General features: G+C 44.6%; 1 protein-coding gene across 3 annotated transcripts in view; it reads left to right on the forward strand.

The window, feature by feature from the left end:
* Window positions 1–23,470, forward strand: part of dph1 (diphthamide biosynthesis 1) — a 650,424-nt gene that overhangs the window by 333,321 nt on the left and 293,633 nt on the right. For all 3 annotated transcript variants that reach the window (XM_055657653.1, XM_055657652.1, XM_055657651.1), the window contains exon 6: window positions 5,514–5,635. In XM_055657653.1, coding sequence (XP_055513628.1) covers window positions 5,514–5,635 — 122 coding nt within the window. The remainder of the gene's footprint in view (window positions 1–5,513; window positions 5,636–23,470) is intronic.

Raw genomic sequence — 23,470 nt, forward strand, 5'->3', positions numbered from 1 at the left:
GGAGGCAGCCATCAACAGCGCCACCAAATGTCCTCACCCGCGGAGTTTCTCCAGGTGTGTAGATATCTATGTATTAAATCATTCCATAATATTAAGGACGTTCCTTGCTTCTTCTTCTTCTTGTGTATGGCGTGCACAGCCTAAACTTGAAGGACAACTTGTTCTATTTGATCTTATTTGATTGTGCACACCAGGTTGATTGCATTCGTCGAAGCAAGGTTGCAATCTCCCACCCTTGCGACTCTTGCTTTATTCTGCCTCTATTTTTCCCTTGGCCTTTTTTTTATTCCTGCTGAACTCTCAGAGGCATTTTGATCCAAAGACGTTTGCTGGAGTACACTTGAAATGCTCGCCCTCTGGATGTGTTGGAGGTCAGCTGGTCATTACAGAGAGTGAGCCTGTGCTGCTCGTTTTCAGAAATGGTTCCAAGTGAAGCCTCTGCCTTTGTCATCATAAGAATGCAGCAGTGGTGTGTGCAATAATTGCGACAAATATTTATTCCGTTTGTTCCAGTGCGCTGATGTAGAGTTGCTGCTGAACCGTGGCAGGAGGCCGGGTGGCTGGAGTCGAGGCTGCTCCTCCTTTGAATGCCAGAACCACAGCTATCCAGCACTTCACACAAGACAGGCTGATAGATTGCCTAGACAAGTTTAAACTGACCTTATTGAATGGAAACTGGGAGAGCTGAATGAATATTACTCAAAACTCTCTTGGTGATGTTAGGCATTTATCAGCTGCCTGCTTTGTATCTTCATGAAGTCCATTATTTTCACGCTTCATTTGACAGGTGATAATTTGGAGGTTACCCCACTGATGATGAGTAGGCTTAGGTTTATCAGCGAACGCTGTAGCAGTGGCTGTTAGAGTGACATTATTGCTTACTTTGTAATTCTGTCCCACTACCAGGGTTGTCTAATAGAAGCACAGTGGTGCAACTGGTAGAGCCACTGTCTCACAGTGACAGAGACCCGGGTTCAATCCTGACCTCGGGTGCTCTCTGTGTGGAGTTTGCATGCTATTACTCGCTATTACTGTGTGGGCTTCCTCCAGGTACTCCAGTTTCCTCCCACATCCCAAAGACATGCGGGTTTGTAGGTTAATTGACCTCTGATATTTGCCGCATGTGTGTGTAGGGAGTGAAAGGGGAATAGCAGGTGATCAATGGTTGGTAGACACAAAATGCTGGAGTAACTCAGCGGGGACAGGCAGCATCTCTGGAGAGAAGGAATGGGTGACGTTTCGGGTCGAGACCCTTCGTCAGACTGATGTCAGGCGAGTGGGCGGGACAGAGATAGAATGTAGTTGGAGAGTAAGACTGGTGGGAGAACTGGGAAGGAGGAGGTGATGGAGAGAGAGAGAGAGAGGGAAAGCGAGGGCTATTTGAAGTCAGCAAAGTCAATGTTCATACTGCTGGGTTGATCAATGGTTGGTGTGGAATTGGCATTCAATCAATCATTCAATCAATCAATGATATCTCACTTTTGAACATTTTGACTTCCTCACCAGAGTAGTGGAAGAGGAGAAGTGTATTCTACTTTTCCCTCTCGCAGTGGCCTTTGTTCAAACAAGCTTCAGGTGGCATGAAAGGGATCGGCAAATGATGTGGTGGTGGAGGCGAATGTGATTGTAGTTTATAGTATAGTTTAGTTTAGAGATGCAGCGTGGAAACATGCCCTTCGGCCCACTGAGCCCGTGCTGACCAGCGATCCCCGCACGCTAACACTGTCCTACACACACAAGGGACAATTTACAATTATGCCAAGCCAATTAATCTGCATACCTGTACGTCTTTGGAGGAAACTGGAGATCCCGGAAAAAACCCACGCGGGTCACGGGGAGAACGTACAACCTCCACACAAGCAGCACCTGTTGTCAGGATCAAACCCGGGTCTCTAGGGAGCAACTATACTGCTGTGCCGCAGAGTTAAAGAGGCTTTTAGATAGGCGCTGTTATGCAGGGATGAGGAATATGGATTACGTGCATGCAGAGAAGATTAGTTTACCTTGGCATCATGTTCAGCACGGACATTGTGGGCCGAATGGCCTGTTCCTGTGCCGCACTGCTCTGAGTTCTATGCTCTCTAGCCACTTGTCTCCCTGCCTTGGATGAAGCCCCTTGCCCTTCCCCATTCATTGTTGCTTTCATCTCTGTCTCTGGTGAAAAACCTCTGCAGAGAGGATGGGAAGCATCTGATGTTTCTGGTCAGTGCCCCATCAGTGGAAGGTCGAGTGACCTTAGCCTCAGATGATGTTCCCAACCGCACTTTGACTGTTGCCGTCAGATTGCAGTCAGAAGTAGGGACCTGGGCAACGTCTTCCCTCATCCCTGATAGCAAAAGCCTTCAGGAAAGTGTGCTGTTCACTAACACATTATTACAATGTAGTACGGTGAAAGCATCGACACTGTTTTGTAGCAAACACGGCTCTCAATTTGCACACAGCAAGATGTCACAAACGTCCATGAAAATAAATGAACAGATAAAGGGTTTTTATTGATTTTGGATGAGTGTTTTATGTTTCTCAATACTCCGAGGAGAACTTCTTCCCTGTTACAGTGCGACAAGAATCTTTATGCCAACAGAGATGGCAGACAGTCATAGGTTTAAAGTTTAAAGTTTCACCTGAAAGACAGATTTTCCAACCACAACATTCTCTTCACAGTATCGGCCAGAATCTTATCTCAAAATCACTGGCGTGGGAAGTCAATACACAACCTTCTGGCCCCCAAGCTGGAGTCAAGTCAAAGCCCCCTCAGCCCACAATGTCTGTGCCCACCCTGCTTGCTGCCAGTTCACACTAATACACCTGCCTGCACATAATCCATATCCCCGCATTCCCTGCAGGTGACCAGGGTGTCAGAGGTTATGGAGAGAATGCAGAGAATGGAGTTAGGTGGGAGAGATAGATCAGCCATGATTGGCTGGCGGAGTAGACTTGATGGGCCAAATGGCCTAATTCTACTCCGATCCCTTATGAATGCACCGGGAATAAGTTCATAACTACCTTGGAGCAGAATTAGGCCATGAGGCCCAGCGAGTCTACTCTGCCTTTTAATTATGGCTGATCTATCTTTCCCTCTCAACCTTCTTTTCCTGCCTTCTCCACGTTGAGACCATTCTATTCAGGGGTGGCGCAGTTAGGGCAGCGGTAGAGTTGCTGCCTTACAGCGCCGGAGACCCGGGTTCGATCCCGACTATGGGTGCTGTTTGTATGGAGTTTGTACGTTCTCCCCGTGATCTGCGTGGGTTTTCTCCGAGATCTTCGGTTTCCTCCCACACTCCAAAGACGTACATGTTTGTAGGTTAATTGGCTTGGTAAATGTAAAAACTGTCCCCAGTGTGTGTAGGATAGTGTTAGTATGCGGGGTATGCTGGTAGGAGCGGACCCGGTGGGCCGAAGGGCCTGTATTGCGCTGTATCTCTAAAACTACCAAATGATTGAAGGGATATGGATCACGTGCAGGCAGAGGTGATTAGTTTAACCTCGCATCATGATTGGTTTGGACTTGATGGGCCGAAGGGCATGTAACTCTTCTGTACTATGTTTTATCTGCTGTTTTATGTTTTCTTTTAGATTGCCACTCTAAATGCCTCTTAAATGTTGCTGTAGGAGGTTGTAGTGATCAGTCTACAGGTTGTAGTCGACTCACATTACATACTGGTCAGCAGAGAGCTCAGGTAGAGACAATGTCAAGTTACAATGACATGACTTGCTAGCATTCTGTTGGAAAGAAATACATTTTACGAGCAAGTACAGTGAGTACAGGCAGAATGAAAAATCTTGCTTGAAGCAGCATTGCAGGCATGTATATTCAGACAACAGAAGAATATATTATTGATAAACTACACATAAATGATCCAAGGCAGTGAAAGGAAAGAGTATGAAACTCTTTCCCTGAATCGCTTACTCCATGAGCATTAGTGCAAAGGAGCAATTATAAACTAACTGCATGGCAGTGTAGGACGTGGTCCATAGTGTTCCGTTTCTGAGGTAGGATTAAGGTTGTTTGTTGGGCAAGAGTCTGATGTTTGTAGGAAAGTAGCTGTTCCTGAACCTGGTGACTTGGGACTTCAGGCTTTTGGACTTCCTGAACGATGGTAGATGTGAGAAGAAGGCACGGCCCAGATAGTGGGGATCCTTGATGATAGACGCCACCTCCTCGAGGCTGAAGGTGTAGATGCTTTTGGTGGGTTTTTTTAACCAAAAATAAATGTAATCAATTATTTACAAAACATTACAGACAAATCCACCACTGTAATTTAAGTAAAATAAATATTCTTAATACTGAACATTAAATAACTATTTTACCATCCTTATTAAGAATACATTCCACCTCCGCGGTGCCCAGTGGTCCCGGAAATCCCCCAGGGATCCCATCCTTTGATGGTGGGGTGGGATGTGCCCATGATGGACTGGGCTGAGTCCACCATTCTGTGCAGCCTCTTGCGACCCTGTATGTTGGAATTGTTGTAACAGGCCTTGATGCAACTAATCAGGATACTTTCAACAGCACATCTGCAGAGGTTTATTAGACTTCTTGGTCATAAGGGATAGGAGTAGAATCAGGCCATTCGGCCCATCAAGTCTACTCCTCCATTCAATCATGGCTGATCTATCTCTCCCTCATAACCCCATTATCCTGTCTTCTCCCCATAACCCCTGAAACCTGTACTAATCAAGAATCTATCTCTGCCTTCAAAATATCCACTGACTTGGCCTCCACAACCTTCTGTGGCAAAGAATTCCACAGATTCACCACCCTCTGATTAAAGACATTTCTCTTCATCCCCTTCCTAAAAGAACCTCCTTTAATTCTGAGGCTATGACCTCTAGTCCTAGACTCGCCCACTAGTGGAAACATCCTCTCCACATCCACTCCATCCAAGCCCTTGAGTATTCTGTGAATAGTCAAATCGGTGTCAAATCTCTGGCAGCTTCTAAGGCGTTGGTTCACCCTACTTGTGACCGCATCTATGTGCTGGGTCCAGGACAGGTCATCCAACATGTTAACACCCAATATTTTGAAGCTGCTCCCTCTCTCCGCCACCACCAACCCACTGGTGAAAACTGGCGGGTAGTCTTCTCCCCTCTTCGTGTCTCTCATTTCCTCAAGTCAAATAAAAGCCCAGCTGGCTTTCCCATGTTTATAGTTTCTTAAATACAGAGCGGGATCCCTGCGTTGCAATCAACAGCAGGTTTATTAAAGGAAAAGTCCTCCCACTGTAATAATCATTAAGCAATGCATTGCTGAAGGGTGAAGAAAAGAATTACTATCTAATTGGCTGTAAAATTTAGGGAATGGCTGGTGTGATGTTGGAAACAGTCTCTGGGTGTTGTGGGGGTTGGCATTGATGGCCCATATTTAGTTGCTCCCAGCGGGAAGGAGCTAATGAGGTTTGACTGTACTTTATGTCTTTCTCTGGCTGATTTTTCTCTCGTACTGTTTATTCCCGACTGCCGCCTCTTAATGTGTCTTTGGCTTTCTCTCCCTCTCCCGCCAACTCCTCGCCCAGTCCACCAGCCAGGAGTTGCGATTGGAATATGACGTGTGTGTCCCTCAGTGCAAGCCGCTGTCACCGGGCGAGATCCTTGGTTGCACCTCGCCGCACATTGGAAAGCCAGTGGCTGCCATCATGTGAGTACCGACTGATTGCTCTTTTACAAGTCATTGCCACAACAGAAGCAGTCCAGCTGCGTAATGCAAATTGTCACACTTCATGTGAGATCTCATTCACCTGTGATTTCCCCCGCCGCAGTCAAAGGCTCGAGGGTGAATGAGCATTCAGGTGAGTTGCTGGAAGAAGCCTGTGGAGAGATTGTCATCAAATTTTTCATTTGGTAGCAGATTAGTGTTCTTTTTTGTTAAAGTACACTTTTAAGGTAAATCGTCACATAAATGTGTAAAGGAAAACTTTTTGCTGTTATTACGTCTGTGTCTATACTTAATGTGAAGAGGTTGGGACAGTTTCTCCTTAGATCAAAGAAGAGTAATGGAAGACTTAGCAGCTGTTTAACATTATATTGTACTGTATTCTTTATTATTGTCACAGGTATCTTGAAACAGTGAAAGGCTTTGTTTGAATTGCTATTCAGTCACAGGCAAATTAAATCATACTGTACATGAGTACAATCAAGCCATATACAAGTACAATGGGTTGTGCTAAGAGAAAAATAACAGTGTGCAGAATATAGTGTTATAGCATTACAGGGTTGTAGTTACTGGGAAAGTGGAGATTTTTTAAATTGCATGGTCCGCAGTGAGGTAGGTTGGAAGAACGGGACAACAACCTAGTTTGTGGGAGGACCATTCAGCAATCTGATAACAGAGGGGAAGAGGCTGATCCTGAATCTGGTGCTGTGTGTACGGTACTTTATTTGTCACATGTGCGGAGGTGCAGTGAAATTCATTTTGTATACAGTTCAGTACAAGTATCACTGTATACATATTAGACAAGCATCTCAGATACAATACATGTATAATAGCAGTACACTGAGGCAGTATAGAGAATCGCCAGTTTGGCGCCATTTTCAAGTCCCAGTTGTTATAAGTGCAGGGATCTTGATCTGACCATGAAGGTCCGTTGTCATGGCGGATTGTAGGGTCGGCCTGGCCAAGCGTAGCTAGGGCCAATTTACAATTTTACCAAGCCAATTAACCTACAAACCTGTACATCTTCGGAGGATGGGAGAAAACCGGAGCACCCGGGGAAAACCGAAACGGTTCACAGGGAGAACATTAAAAACTCCGTACAAACAAGCACCCGTAGTCAAGATCGAACCTGGGCCTCTGGCGCTGTAAGGCAGCAACTCTACTGCTGCATTACCGTGCCTCCCTACGATTGGGTGCTCAAGGAACTGCAGAATGCTGGAATCTTGAGCAAAACACAATGTGCTGGATGAACTCCGTGGGTCAGGCGGCATCGGTGGAAGGAACGGACAGATGACATTTCGGGTCAGACTGATTGGAATAAGGGGGGATGTGAAAGCAGGAAAAGAGAGATAATGATGTGACCGCTTGGCAAGTGATGGATGGATGCACGGGGCATTGGCAGATGGGTTGAGTAAATGACAAAGGCTGGAGGCGAAAAGGAAACAAAAAAATCTCAGTTGATTGGGTAATATTCTATCAAGCTTGGTACCACACTGCTTTAAATGACTGAGATTAGTTTTCTGCATGGAATTTATTTGTAATCATAGCCTCCACTTATTGTCCTGTTTTTACTGGGAAAAATGACTTTAAGTTGGTCACATCTGCTCTTTCAGTAGACTGTTCTTTGTCAATATATACTCTGTTTAAGCAGTTTGCAGTGTTTGAGTGTAGGAAGGAACTGCAGATGCAGTTTACATCGAAGATAGACACAAAATGCTGGGGTTACTAGAAGGTAGACAAAAATGCTGGAGAAACTCAGCGGGTGCAGCAGCATCTATGGAGCGAAGGAAATAGGCAACGTTTCCAGCATTCTCCAGCATTTTTGTCTACCTTTGATTTTCCAGCATCTGCAGTTCCTTCTTAAATGCTGGAGTTACTAAGTGAGACAGGCAGCATCTCTGGATAGAAGGACTGGGTGACGCTTCGGGTCATGACCCTTCTTCAAACGGAGTCTGATTTCAGTCTGCAGAAGGGTCTCGACCCAAAATGGCACCCTTTCTATCCAGAGATGCTGCCTGGCCCACTGGGTTACTCCAGCATTTTGTGTCCATCTGCAATTTTAGAGTAACAGGTAAGAAACTGACTTTGTTGTTGGGAGATGCCAGTCCTTGCAGAATATACAGAAAGGTGGATGAGGGAAAACTGTTTTGTGGTGCTGTAAGGGTGGTGGAAAAAAGATTTAATAGTGATTTTCAGAAGGATATGGGACCTCGGGTATGTCTGTGTGGAGTTTGCACGTTCTCCCTGTGACCGCGTGAGTTTCCTCTGGTTTTCTCCTACGTCCCGGAGAAGTGCAGGTTTGGAGAAGCATTGACCTTCATGAATCGCCCGTAGTGTGTCGGGAGTGGATGAGGAAGTTGGATAACGTAGAACTAGGGTGAACGGGAGATTGATGGTTGGCGTGGGCTGAAGGGCCTGTTTCCATGCTGTATCTTTCAACCATTCAATCAGAATGCATGTTAAGGAACATTTTGTAGGGCATTGGATTTGGATGAACTAGATTGGTCTTTCAAAGAACGGGCATGGTCACACTGGTTGAATGCTATTCTCAGGCGCTGTGTTGTTCAACGTCCCAATTTGTCAAACATGTTGTCACAACACTGGGCATGATAAATCCCGGCATGTCCGCTCAGCAGAAATTTATGTCCTTGGGGAGTTTATGTCCTTGGGGAGTGGTTAGTGGATAGAACTCTATTCCACAAGGAACAGTTAAGGAAAATAGCATTATGTACGTAAAGGAAACCTGGATAAGCATTTGTGGGAGAAATAAAGGAAAAGATATATTTGTGGGAGAGAGTTAACATTTCAAGTATTTCATTGATTGATTTGAAACGTACTGCATGAAAATAGGCCCTTCGGCCCATCAAGTCCACGCCGACCATCGATCACCTGTTCACATTAGTTCTATGTTATTCCACTTTCGCATCCACTCCCTTCAAACTCGGGATGTGGGAGGACATTGCCCCATACTATGGGGCAATTTACAGGGGCCAAACTTGCGCATGTGGGAGGAAACCCACGCGGTCACATGAGGAACCTGCAAACTCCATACAGACAGAACCCGAGGTCAGGATCGAACCAGGGTCTCTGGTGCTGTAAGGCAGCAACTCTACCGCTGCGCCACCGTGCCGCCAATCTGCAGTCCCTTGTTTCTACTAGATGGAGGTGCAACGTGAAGTTAACACTAGTGACCTTGAAGATGTATCTTGCCACAACAGCATGTGAGGCTAAGGGATGGCCTGTCCGTTTGCTGCGTAGCAAGTCCATGTGCGGGTGTGGACGGGCAGTGTGTCTGCTCCGTAGAATGAGGATCATTAAATGATACAGTATACAATAATTAATCTTGCTGTCAGTTAGCATAATATTACACGGTGTTCGCCTCTACAATGATAACCACAGAGGTTCGTGTACCACATTACAGAATTTGAACATTGCAAGCTTTGCTATTTCATTTGATTAATTACCTGATATTCGATGGGTTTGACTCTCATTTCTGCTGTTGGTCTCCTAGGATTATTATCAGGCGCCAATGTTATTGCGTGCAGATATTAATTGCACATTGTCATTCTTGCCGTTGCTAGCCCTGCTGTAAAAAATATGTGTGATGGATTCAGGGGCATTATTAATTAACAATACCTGTGTATTTTCTTTCAGTTTATTGTTTTGTTAAAGTCTCTAACGTCTGCTCAGCCACAATAATGCTACCAACCATTCTGGCATATCTTCTCTTTATAAAATGGCTTCAAACACACACTGGGACTGGCGTTTGCTTGACAGTCTAACAGTGGAGATATTAGCAGGTCAGGCGGCAGAAAGATACATCTAGTGTTTCAGCTTGCTCGTCTTTGTCAGAACTGGAACGTGTTTCTGATGTAGCAGGCATGAAGAAAGAGGCAGTGAAAAGAGGGAGAGGGAGAAAATAAATAAAAGGGAAGGTCTGTAGTAATTTAAAGAGTACAACTGATGGTAATGGGACAAGTAAACCGACAAAAGTAGTCATAGAGAAACTGTAATTGCCATTGGAAATATACTTCTCGGCAGTCACTGTTTAAAAAAAATGGTTATATTGTGAAATAGTTGAACTGATCTTGCGTCCATAATACTATTCGTTCTGCCTCTGCTCTTTCCTCTGTCTCATTACCTACTTAAAGCCTGTAACATTTTAAAGTTCTAACAGAGAGCTAAAGACCTGACAATATGTTTCTTTCCTGCTGCCTGATCTGCTCTGTGTCTCCGATAAGAGCACAGAATCAGACTGCCTCACAGCGCCAGGAATCCTGGTTCGATCCTGACCTCGCGTGTAGTCTGTGTGGAGTTTGCACCTTCTCCCTGCAACCATGTGAGATTCCACTGAATGCTCCAGTTTCCTCTCACATTCCAACGTTTGTAGGTTAGTTGGCCTCTGTAAGTTTCACCCAGTGTGTCGGACGTGGCTGACAAAGTGAGATATCATGGAACTAGTGTGAACTGGTGATCAATGGACACTATGAATACCCGTTTCCAAGAGTGAAAGATACAGCTTGCCCACATCTATCTACTTAGTAGGGATGTTGCCTGATTGTCCAAGCAACAGCACCCTACCCCAACCCTAAGTAATCCTCTTATGCAAAGAAACAAGAGAGAAAGAGGTGCAGAGGAAGAGAGATCGCAGAGAGAGAAAGTGCGAGAGATTGCAGAGACAGAGAAGAAAAATCACAGGGAATTAGACTGGAATCATTGTTTTTTGTTGGTGAAAAAAGTGCAAGTCAAACAGTTCAATTTTAAATAGGTCACAGCCTTACTGTGAGTAATACTGACACAAAGTGCTGGAGTAACTCAGCGGATCAGGCAGCATCTCTGGAGAACATGGATAGGTGACATTTCGGGTTGGGACCCTTCTTCAGGGTGAAGAGATTGCAACTCCTTCTCCCGTCTCCAACATTCCTCCTGCATGGTCTTCCCATGCCAGCCGTTACCCTATTTGGACCTTTTTAATACAGTCTGAAGAAGACTGACTGATATTCACCTCTGTACAATGTTCTCCAGAGATACTGCCTGACCCGCTGAGTTACTCCAGCACTTTGTGTCTTTTGTTGTAAACCATCATCTGCAGTTCCTTGTATCTACTCTGAGTGATCACGATTGGACTTTACATCAGTAAAAAAATGTAACATTATTGTTATTATACAATGATTAAGACTCTCATATTGTGAGAAATAGAACAATGAGAGAAAAGACTAGACTTGTATTCATTGTCCTAATGAAGTTATGCAGGCAAACCCAGGGACTAACACAAAATAGACATTAAAAGCTGGAGTAACTCAGCGGGCAGGCAGCATCGCTGGAGAGACGGAATGGTACTCCGGCACCATTGTCCCCAGGGTACCAGTTTGTTGAGTGTTTATTGCAGGTTTCAAAGGTTTTTTATTGTCACGTGTACCAATTAAGGTACAGTGATATTCGAATTACCATACAGCCATACTTAAAAAAAAGCAACAAGACACACAACTACATAAAAGTTGTAGGTACACAAAAAAGCTGGAGAAACTCAGCGGGTGCAGCAACATCTATGGAGCGAAGGAAATAGGCAACGTTTCGGGCCGAAAACCTTCTTCAGACTGATTGGGGGTGGGGGGGGCGGGGACAAGAAAGGAAAAAGGAGGAGGAGCCCGAAGGCTGGGGGATGGGAGGAGACAGCAGGGGGTCTGAGGAAGGGGAGGAGACAGCAAGGACTAACAGAATTGGGAGAATTCGATGTTCATGCCCCCAGGATGCAGACTCCCCAAGCGGAATATGAGGTGCTGTTCCTCCAATTTCCGGTGTTGCTCGCTGTGGCCATGGAGGAGACCCAGGACAGAGAGGTCGGAGACGGAGTGGGAGGGGGAGTTGAAGTGCATATATACTCCTTCTTAAACACTACATAAAAGTTGTAGATTGGTTACTTCTTACTAACCAATTGTAGTGCTTGTTAGTAGAAGCTCCACCTACTATGCAGTTTATATTATCAGAAGGCTGCTTATGTAATTAGTCTGATTAGTTGCCAGCGTACAGTAACACTATGCAGAAGTATACTGTGAGTAGACTTTAATAAACATGTGTTGTACTCTGACGTGCATATGACTCGCCTCATTACAAAAGTTAACGTAAACATCCACCACAGTGGATTCCCCACATTCCTCACTGTGATGGAAGGCAATAAAGTCTAATCTTCTTCCCTCTTTATTCTCCAAACCATCCGTTGGGGCGATTGAAGCTCCCGTAGCCAGCGATCGAAGCCCCCGGGTCGGGGCGATCGAAGCGATAAGCAGTGAAAGGTTACAATATGTTGATGAAAATACAGATTTGAGGTTACAATTAGCCTACGACAATAATCTGAACGGCAGAGAAGGAACAAAGATCCTAGTGAGACACAAAAAGCTGGAGTAACTCAGCGGGACAGGCAGCATCTCTGGAGAGAAGGAATGGGTGACGTTTTGCGTCGAGACCCTTCTTCAGACAGGTTAGGGATAAGGGAAACGAGAGATGTAGACGGTGAAGTAGAGAGATAAAGAACAATGAATGAAAGATGTGCAAAAAAGTTACGATGGTAAAGGAAACAGGCCATTGTCAGCTGTTTGTTGGGTGAAAACAAGAAGCTTGTACGACTTGGGTGGGGGAGGAATAGAGAGAGAGAGAGATTGCCAATGCTACCTGAAGTTAGAGAAATCAACATTGATACTACTGCCAAAGCGAAATATAAAATGCTGTTCCACCAGTTTGCGTTTAGCCTCACTCTGACAATGGAGGAGACCTAGGACAGAAAGGTCTTTGTGGGAATGGGGAGGGTAATTAAAACTAGCAACTGCGAGATCAGGTAGGTTCAGGCAGACTGAGCGAAGGTGTTCAGTGAAACGATCGCCAAGTCTTTCATTTTGGTCTCGACGATGTATAAGAGTCCACATCTGGACTAACAGGTCTGGTTCTCTTGATCCTGGAGTCTCTAGCCATTTTATACTCCATTTGCAAGAACACAGTGGCAAAATTGAACAATCCCATTAGAAAGGGGGCTTTAGATTCCACAATCTAGTTCATAAAATAATTTCAGAGTTCCAGCTGTGGAGTGTAAAAGTCTGGTATTAGTCACTTGTGAGGGCAGAGTGGAGGTTTTCTTGCTGAGTTGCAACAATAGAATAGGCTCATGACATTGATGAAGTACCTTTTTAAAAAGGCTCCTTTTAATTATAAAGAAAGTATTGGGCAATTTGTTTTTTCAGCCTGAAAGGAAGTAACTAGAGGGATGATCTTATAGAGGTATATAAAGTAATGAATGCTGGTGGAAAGTACTTCTTCAATCAGAAACCCGTGAATAAGTTTAAATTAGCCAACAGAAGTTTGGGATTAGGCCCAAGTGCTTAAGTGGTGCTTTGAACAGAAGGAAACAATCCTTAAAATGTATCAGTCTGATAAAATTCAGACCCTTATCAGTCTGAAGGAGGGTCTCGACCCGATAGGCTCCATAGATGCTGCCTCACCCGCTGAGTTTCTCCAGTATTTTTGTCTACCTTAAAATTTTCATGAGGGTTACCAAATAAAGTTTGATCCTGAGCCACAGTAAATAAGTGAGGCAATGACTAAAGAGTAGCTTTTAGGGTGCATTCAAAGGAATTGGTGGAATCTACATATCTCGGTTAGTTTTAAAACTACAGACTGTTACAGAGAAAGGAATGGGTGACGTTTCGGGTCGAGACCCTTCTTTAGACTGGTTAGGGATAAGGGAAACGAGAGATATAGACTATGATGTGGAGAGATAAAGAACAACGAATGAAAGATACTCAAAAAAAGTAAGGATGATAAAGGAAACAGGCCATTGTTAGCAGCTTGTAGGGTGAAAATGAGAAGCTAGTGCAACAGGTGGGGGAAGGATAGAGAGAGATATGGAATGCCAGGGCTACCTGAAGTGAGAGAAATCAATATTCTTACCACTGTGGAGGAATGGGAAGGAGAATTAAAGTGTCCAGCAACCGGGAGATCAGGTAGTTTCAAGAGGGCTGAGCAAAGGTGTTCCACAAAACGATCGCCCAGTCTATGTTTGGTCTCGCCGATGTATAAGAGTCCACATCTTGAACAACGGATACAGCAGATGAGATTGGAGGAGGTGCAAGTGAACCTCTGCCTCACCTGAAGGGACTGTCGTAGTCCCGAGACTGAGGCGAGGGAGGAAGAGGAGGTATAGGGACTGGTGTTGCATCTTATGCGGTTGCAGGGGAAGGTACCTGGGGAGCAGGTGGTTTTGGTGGGAAGGGATGAGATAACCAAGGAGTTGCGGGGGGATCGGTCTCTGCACAAGGCGGAAAGGGGAGGAGATGGGAAAAATGGTGGCTAGTGGTGGGATCCCATTTGAGGTGGCGGAAATTTTGGAGAATTATGTGTTGTATGTGACAGCTGATGGGGTAGATGGTAAGGACTAGGGGGATTCTGTCTCTGTTGCGACCAGGGGGAGCAAGGGCAGAGCTGTGGGGTACTGAGGAGACATGAGTGAGGGCCTCATCTATAATGAGAGCGGGGAGCCCTTGTTCCTTAAAGAATGAGGATGTAGATTGGTTACTCCACACTAACCTATTGTATAGTCTACACAAAGGGCAAGGACATGCACATAGCTGACACGCTATCAAGAGCCCCCAGCAAAACCTGCGAACAACCGCCCTCAGAACAAGACCCGTTCACGGTAATGATGGTGTTGTACGTTCCTACTGAATGCCTCAGCAGCCTGGCAGAGCACACGGCTGCAGGTACAACTCTACAACTACTGTCCTCAGTCATCTGGCGTGGCTGGCCGGATAAACAACACAGCACCCCACTTGCGATTCGCCCATACTACCTAGTTATGTAGTCCTTCCCACACACTTATGTAATCCCACAAAGACACTCACTCAAAACCTGGGCAGCATGGTAGCACAGTGGTAGAGTTGCTGCCTTACAGTGCCAGATACCCCAGTTCGATCCTGACTACGGGTGCTGTCTGTACGGAGTTTATACATTCTCCCTGTGACCTTGTGAATTTTCTCCGGTTGCTCCGGTTTTCTCCCACACTCCAAAGACATAGGTTTGGAGCTTAATTGCCTTCGGTAAGAATTATAAATTGTCCCTAGCGTGCAGGATAGTGTTAGTGTCCGGAGTGATCGTTGGTTGGCACAGACCCGTAGGGCCGAATGGCCTGTTTCCGCGTTGTATCTCTAAATTACAATAAAACTTGCCAGCAGAGACCCTTCCATTAAAACCACAGTCAATTGGTTGTGATATTGATTTTATATTCTAACATAGAAAAGGAGCAAAACAAAATGTACATCTATGCAGTTTTTCATTGATTCCATATGACCTCTGGGTGTTTACTGATGGCTAACTGAAAGACATGTGTGAAAATATGACAATGATAGACAAAAAATGCAGTGAGTCAGGCAGTATCTCTGGAGAACATGGATATGTGACGTTTAAGGTCGGGACCCTTCTTCAGACTCAAGTCATCCTTCAATCTGTAGAAGGGTCCCGAGCAGAAACGTCACCTATCCATTTTCTCCAGAGATGCTGGCTGACCCACTGAGTTACTCCAGCAATTTTTGTCTACCTTTGCCATATTTTCATATCTGCGGTTTCTTTTTTTATTGCGTGAAAATATAACACTCTTGCTAAAAAGTGAAAGTTGCAGTCAAGGTTAAACCACTGAGAGCTCACTTTAAGGCAGGTCACAGCTTAATGATGGTCGGTGTTTGCATGCGTAAAATAATCAAACATTATTGTTATTGTACTCCAGACATGGTAATCAAATCATTGAATCTGAATGGACCAAACCTCTTCTCCATTGGCTCCTGTATAAAGTCCCAGTGGACAAATCTATTTCTATTCAAAGTATCTCAATAGAACAAAGCCCACTCTCTTCATTCCCCTGTATGAGAATTCCAATGGGAAAAAAAAATCCCTTACTTTGCATGTCACTGTCAGGAATGCCAATAGAGAAAATCTTTTTGCATTTTGCTCTCAACACAGTCTCCGTGGACCATAACCTTTTCTCTTCACTACCACATACAGAATTATAATGAACAGCTCAGCTGCTTGTCGCTCCTCTACATGGAATTGCAATTGACCAAACCTTTTCTCATTGACTTCCTACCTGCAGAAATCTATTTCCTGTTTGCCTTGAGGTTTGTAGCTTTGAAAGGGTCAACAGTCCAAGCCAGGCCTTCTCCCACCAAACTTCTCGCATGTCACTAAAGTGCCCTATGGCTCCCTTCTCCTTCATCTTTATCCATTTTCCGCATGGATGTTCACCGCAACCACTGCCTGTAGTGGCGAGATCCACTGGGTAAAGATTTTACACCTGAACTCCCTGTTGTATTCATTAGTGACAATCATAGAACTCCGGGCTTTGGACTTCACCCTGCACAAGTGAAATATCCTCTCTCTGTCTCCTCTCTTGAACCAATTCAGAATGTTAAAGACCTCCAGCAGCTTGCGTTATTTTTCTTGCTCTTGTTTTGCAACTTGCAGTCACTGTGCAGTTCGAACCAGTGAATCACTACTCCATTGTACAGGAGCTCAGTACAATAATAACTGCTGAAGGTCTAATTGTAGGCAAAAAAAACACCATGCACAAACATAATCGACTTACTTATTCAGGCTGCTGCCACTCAGCAAGCTTGCATCATTCATTTTATTACCCACTCTCAGCTTGCTTGGCCAACCCCTCATTATGTGCAATGATGTGCTTTTAATTCAGATCTTCCTGCGTTTAGAGCGAGGTGCAAACACTACAAAATGGGTCACTTACTTTCTTTACAGGCAGTGCAAATGAAGTCCCCAGTCGAGCATAACCTTTCTCGTGAAGGCAATGATGGTTTTATCGGTGTGGAGATACACCTGAAAGGGACAGGAGCCTGTGATATGTGTAGAAGCTGAATATTCCCTGGTGTCCAAAGTCAACGGAGCACAAAGCTATATATTTTTTTCATGTTAAGGAACACATGGAAAATTTTAAAAATTTGAAGACTTGTAGATTTTCTATGTGAATATTATTATTATTTTTTTTTTTTGAGTCTCAATGTTCAAATGTTCAAAAAGCATGGCATAGCGGTAGAGTTGCTGCGTTACAGCGCCGGAGGCCCGGGTTTGATCCTTGCTACGGGTGTTGTTTGTACGGAGTTTTGTACGTTTTCTCCGTGATCTGCATGGGTTTTCTCCAGGAGCTCCGGTTTTCTACCACACTTAAAAAAGCGTACAGGTTTGTAGGTTAATTGGCTTGGTAAAATTGTAAAAGTGTCCCTAATGTGTATAGGATGGTGTTAGTGTGATCGCTGGTCAGCACAGATTTGGTGGGCCGAAGGGCCTGTTTCCGCGCTGTATCTCTAAATTAATCTACACGTTATTTCAGATGAAGCTACGTTGCTATAGGCCCAAATGAACATTTATTGCAGACGCAAAGGAGCTTTTATTAACAGATGCGCTTTGTTATTTATTTTGCATTCACTTTCATTAGGCATTGTCATCTTCAGTTTGTGGTGTGTTCTGGGGAAACTTTTTATTCCACGCTATCATTGGCCACTTGGGCCCAGTACATACCCGCTCCAACCCAGGGAGCTGAGGGTTTACATCCTCCCTCCGTAAGCCTGATCCCACAATCTCAACACCTTGGTGCCGTACCTGAGGAAGTGCTGCACTCCAGTGAAGACTGGTCTCGACCCGAAATGTCATCCATTCCTTCTCTCCAGAGATACTGCCTGTTCCGTTGCATTACTCCAGCACTTTGTGTCTATCTTTGTTAAACCAGCATCTGCAGTTCCTTCCTACAAAATTTGTGATTCATCAGAATGGTATTTATGAAAATACCATGGTATCGCAGCAATATTCAAAGCGTGAATATGCTTGAATTGAATTGAATGGAATGGAAGTGGATTGGATTGGATTGGATTTGAATTGAATTGAATTGGAAGATACAGCAACAGGCTCTTCAGCTCACTGAGTCCACACCAATTATTGATCACCCATTCGCACTAGTTCTATGTTATCCCTCTTTTACATCCACTCCCTGCACACTAGAGGCAATTTACGGAGGTCAATTATCCTACAAACCCATACGTCTTTGGGATGTGGGAGGAGACCCATGCGGTTACAGGGAGAACGTACAAACTCCACACACAGCACCCGAGGTCAGAATGGAACTCGATCTCTGGCACTGTGAGGCAGCAGATCTCCCAGCTGTACCACTGCCAGGACTAGTCGCATCCTGAAAGTGTTTATACCCTGCAGTCAACACCATCAAATATAGGTTAAGGTCTTCTTTCCATAGGAAGGAACTGCAGTTGCTGGCTTACACTAGAGATAGACACAAAATTCTGGAGTAACTCAGTGGGACAGGCAACATCTCTGGATAGAAGGAATGGGTGACATTTTGGGTCGAGACCCTTCTTCAGATCGAAGAAGGGGGGATCTTATAAAAACATATAGAATTATGAAAGGACTGGACAAGCTAGATGCAGGAAAAATGTTCCCAATGTTGGGTGAGTCCAGAACCAGGGGCCACAGTCTTAGAATAAAGGGAGGTCATTTAAGACTGAGGTGAGAAAAAACTTTTTCACCCAGAGAGTTGTGAATTTATGGAATTCCCTGCCACAGAGGACAGTGGGGGCCAAGTCACTGGATGGATTTAAGAGAGAGTTAGATAGAGCTCTAAGAGCTAGTGGAATCAATGGATATGGGGAGAAGGCACGCACGGGTTATTGACAGGGGACGATCAGCCATGATCACAATGAATGGCGGTACTGGCTCAAAGGGCCGAATGGCCTCCTCCTGCACCTATTTTCTATGTTTCTATGTTCTATGTTCCCCCATTTCTTCAATCCAGAGATGCTGCCGGACCCACTAAGTTACTCCAGAATTTTGTGCCTCTCTTCAAGATCTTCTATATCATTGCTAAATGTGGGATCTTGCTGTGTTTAAATTTACCTTCAAAGCAATGGGGGCTTTGTAGGTGAATGGGCCAATTGTATGTGGAGCGTATTGCTCAATTCTGTAGATGGGAAGGGCTGTATCATAAATAATTTCTTCTTAATAAATTGTTCATTTTGAGTATATATTATGCATGAATATATAAATTATCTGCATGGCCTGGTTTTATCAAGAGAATGTAAAATTATCTTGAAAATTCCACTCTGCCATTTTTGTGTTTGCAAAATCTCGCCAGCATCTCACTGTAATGTAAAATAGTGCAGCAAGGGAATGTGTGGATGGATAGTGTTTTGCTTTTCAGAAAGGATTTACATTCATAAATTGCCCTTTCAGTTTGTCGAACTATCCCAAAGTGCTTTGTGTATAATTCCATTGCTTTGACGCATAGGCATTGTTGTTTTGTAGACAATTGTTGCAATTCTTCAGTGCCAGCACTGCCCCAGAAACATCAGTGAGATGATTTAACCAGTTTGTCTGTTTAATTGTTGACCAAGACACTTGAAGAATTCCTTCCTCCTTGTCAATTAATTCTGTGGGATTTATAATACTCAGCAGAAACAACACTTCCAATTACATCACACTGTGTCAGCGCAAATCTGTCTCAACACCGAATAGTGGTGCAGAATTTAGTTGAGAGATGCAGCATTCAATAAGGCTATTCGGCCCACCTAGTCCTTGCCGGCCATTGATCACTAGTTCTATGTTCTCCCACTTTCTCATGCAATCCCTACACACCAGGGACAATTTACAGACACATATTAAACTACAACCTGCACGTCTTTGGGATGTGGGAGGAAACTGGAGCATCCGGAGGAAACCCACACGGCCACACAGAGAACGTGCAAACTCCACACAAACTGCACCCGAGGTCAGGATTGAAGCTGGATCTCTGGCGCTGTGTAAGCAGCAGCTCTGCTAGTTCCACCACCATGCCTCCCTACTGAGTTCTTGCTCTCATTATTTATCACCAGTAAATTAATTCAGCTGTGATTTGAAGTTTCATAACGTGCTGCTGTTTCTCTTTCAAACAGCAGGTATGACAGCAAAGCTTGTGAAGGAATAGAAATGAAATAAGATATGGTGTTGGGAAGTCTCAAACTGCTTTGTAACTAATGGAGTAGTTCTGAACTTCACTGGGATATTTGGGTCCAAGTCCAAAGCCCCTGCACGTGGCAACACAAGTAGATAGAGTGGGAAAGAAAGGGTGTTGTTTGCTTGCATTCAAGGGTCTGGGGCATTGAGTATAAGAGTCAGGAAGCCATGTTGCAGCTTTAGAAGACTCTGGTTAGGCTGCACTTGGAGTACTGTGTCCATTTCTGGTTGCCCATTTATGGGTGGGATGTGAATTTGCAGAAGAAATTGACCAGAATAATGCCTGGATTAGAGAGTATTAGCTGGAAGATGTTGGACAAACATGGATTGTTTCACGTGGGGCTTTGAGGCTGAGGGGAGAACTGACAAAAGGATAGGAAACGATGCGAGGCACAGATAAGGTAGACAGTCAGAACCTCGTTCCTCGAGTGGAAGTGTCAATGACTAGAGTGATAGGGGCAAACTTTAAAGGAGAGGTACGGCATGTTTGTTTTACATAGAGTGTGATGCGTGCCTGGAACGCACTGCAAGAGGTGGTGGTGGAGACAGATACCATCGTGGCATTTAGGAAGCTTTTGGATAGGCACATGCATTGGATAGGCATATGGATGAGAAGGGAATGGAGGGTTATGGTATGAGTGCAGGCAGGTGGGACTAAGGGGAAAAAAAAATTGTTCGGCACGGACTTGTAGGGCCGAGATGGCCTGTTTCCGTGCTGTAATTGTTATATGGTTATATGGCTATATGCATGAAATGGAGGGATATGGATCACGTACAAGCAGTGGAAATTAGTTTTACTTGACACCATATGGAGCACGGACATTGTGGGCCGATGGGCATGTTCTGCGCTGTAACTTACCACATTCTATGTTCCAAGTGTGTTACGTTTAATGCAATAACCATGGCAACTAGTTGCAGAGGGAAAGGTGTCACCAGCAGCAATATGATAATGACCAAATAATATGTTTTTAGTGATGCCTGATGAGGGATAAATAGAGCCAGGACACCATGGAGAAGTTTTCTCTTTTTCAAAATAGGACCTTTACGGGTATCTTAGACGAACACATCTGATCTGAAAGGTTGCACTCCATTGGTAACACAAGTAGATAAGTGGTAAAGAAAGCATGTGGTTTGCTGGCCTTCGTAGGTCAGGGCATGGAGTATAAAAGCCAAGACGTGCTGCAGCTTTATCGGACTTTGGTTAAACTGTATTTGTAGTATTGCATGCACCGATAGTGAAGCACTCCCTTTGATGACACCGTACTGCTTTGGCTGGGCAATAGTGTCACGTTGTCCCTCTAATGCCTCATCAACAGTGCGACTCTCCTTCAGTGAAGCCCTGCTGACAGTGCAGCGTCCCGTCACTGCCAACATCCCTCACTGTTACCTCCCACACACTGCTGCCCTCTCCGAATACTGCACTCTTTGAGTGCCAGCCTATTTCACATACTCAATCGTGTTTTATATCCCCACCATCGCCTAAAAAGTGAACTCATTATCTATTTGAGAATAAGGGCCCGATTTCAGGCAGTCCTGTCACCTTTTGTTTAACTCAGCTGCTTATGCCTTTTCCTCTTGCGAGCTTGGAGGAGATGCACTGTTTTGCAGAGCCTCTTGGCTGACATGATCTATGTTTTATGATTATAGTGAGCAATATTCAGCTGTACAGCATCCGTCTCCACAGTGCGTGCCCAACACACATGTCAACGATGATCCTTACCCAATTATGTGCCTACAATGGCTTCAGTTTTCCAACTCAGATTTTAATGGCTTATCATCAACATTGGGCATTGTAGTGCAGGTGTTGGTCGTACTCTTGTTTGGAAATGTAGATTTGGCCATAGAAAAGCTGCACCCATGTATCTCAGTCGCTCTCTCCAGTGTTTAGTTTAGTTTAGGATCACCTGCTCACACTAGTTTTATGTTGTCAGACTTTCACATCCACTCCCTACACACTAGGGGCGATTTACTGAGGGCCAAACACACACATCTTTGGGATGTGAGAGGAAATCGGAGCTCTCAGAGGAAGCCCACGTGGTCACAGGGAGAACGTGCAAACTCCACACAGACAGCATCCGAGGTCAGGATCGAACCCAGGTCTCTGCGACTGTGAGGCAGCAGTTCTACCATTTGCACCACCGTGTTTCGATGTCAGCATTGTTAACATATTTATTTCAAACAGATCCAAAACTCAGGCAGAGGAACTTGGTGTTATTGAGTGACTTTCAAACACTAACCTTTCTATCATTTATACTCTTATTTGCCAATTAAATGTTGGCATTTTGTTTTATTACTGTTACATGTACTGAGAAACAGTGAAAAACGATGTTTTGTGTGGTATCCAGGTAAATCGTCCACTCAAACAAACGATTGATACAAGAAGCTGGAGTAACTCAGCGGGACAGGCAGCATCTGTGGAGAGAAGGAATGGTCTCAACCCGAAACGTCACCCATTCCTTCTATCCAGAGATGCAGCCTGTTCCACTGAGTTACTCCAGCCTTTTGTGTCTATCTTTGGTTTAAACCAGCATCTGCAGTTCCTTCCTATCCATACAAACAAACCTACTTGAGTACAACAGGTAATGCAAGAAGCGAAGAGGTCCAGAGTGAAGAATGTAGTGTTACAGGTACTGACTGGAGATTGGAGATGAGTTTAGGCTCACCTGTTTTGCATGTAGGTTGAACAAATGTGCATGTGCATATAGTTTAATTTAGTTTAGAGATACAGCACGGAAACAGGCCCTTCGGCCCACCGTGCCGACCAGTGACCGTCATACACTAACACATCCTACAAACTAGGGACAATTTACAATCTTTACCGAAGCCAATTAACCTACAAACTTGTACATCTTCAGAGTACGGGAGGAAACCGGAGCACACGTAGTCACGTGGAGAACGTACAAACTCCATACTGGCAGCACTCGTAGTTAGGATTGAACCCGGGTCTCTGGCGCTGTAAGGCAGCAACTCTACTGCTGCTCCACCGTGCGTGCTGTCCTTTTGCAAACATCAATAGACTTCTTTCGACGTTGGGCATTCAGCGAATGAGCCGTTCGTTCCCTGCCGATTGTTTTTGGGAAGCCCATTTCCCATGGCGTTGTGCCTGAGTCTGAGACTGGAATTCACCGATTCCCACTCGAAGCTCACTACCCCGCTCAGTGTCTGCAGTTGGTAAACAAAAGAGGGATCACAAATTTGACGCCATAATTATATGAAAAGCATGTGTTCTTTATAACCTGTTGAATAATGACGGGTTGCCTGGTAGCAAGTGAAAGCTTTGCAATTTACAAATTCAGTTGTTGACTAATTGAGGACTCCCAATAAAATCCATCAACAGGCAGTCCTGCTGTCACGGGGCTGTGAGCAGGATTTGTGTGAGATTTAACCAGTTATCTCTCCGACAGAAAATAATTAGAAATGTGACATCTGTGCACAGTTCCGATCAAATTTATTTTTCATCATAAGCTACTACATTCAGATTCATCTCAATTATACCAGCAGGAATCCAATTTTGTCCAATCATGCTTCATTGGAATATAAGAAATAGAAGCAGGAGTAGGCTATTCTGCCCCTCTTGCTTGCTATCCCTTTCAATAAGGGCACTGGTGTCGGAGGTTATGGAGAGAAGGCAGGAGAATGGGGTTAGGAGGGAGAGATAGATCAGTCATGATCAAATGGCGGAGAAGACTTGATGGGCCGAATGGCCTAATTCTTCTCCTATCACTTATGAACGGCTGAACTCTTCCTCAATATCGTTGTCTTGTACTAACTCCA

This window comes from Leucoraja erinacea, chromosome 28 (assembly GCF_028641065.1).
Source record: "Leucoraja erinacea ecotype New England chromosome 28, Leri_hhj_1, whole genome shotgun sequence".
Lineage (NCBI taxonomy): Eukaryota > Metazoa > Chordata > Chondrichthyes > Rajiformes > Rajidae > Leucoraja > Leucoraja erinaceus.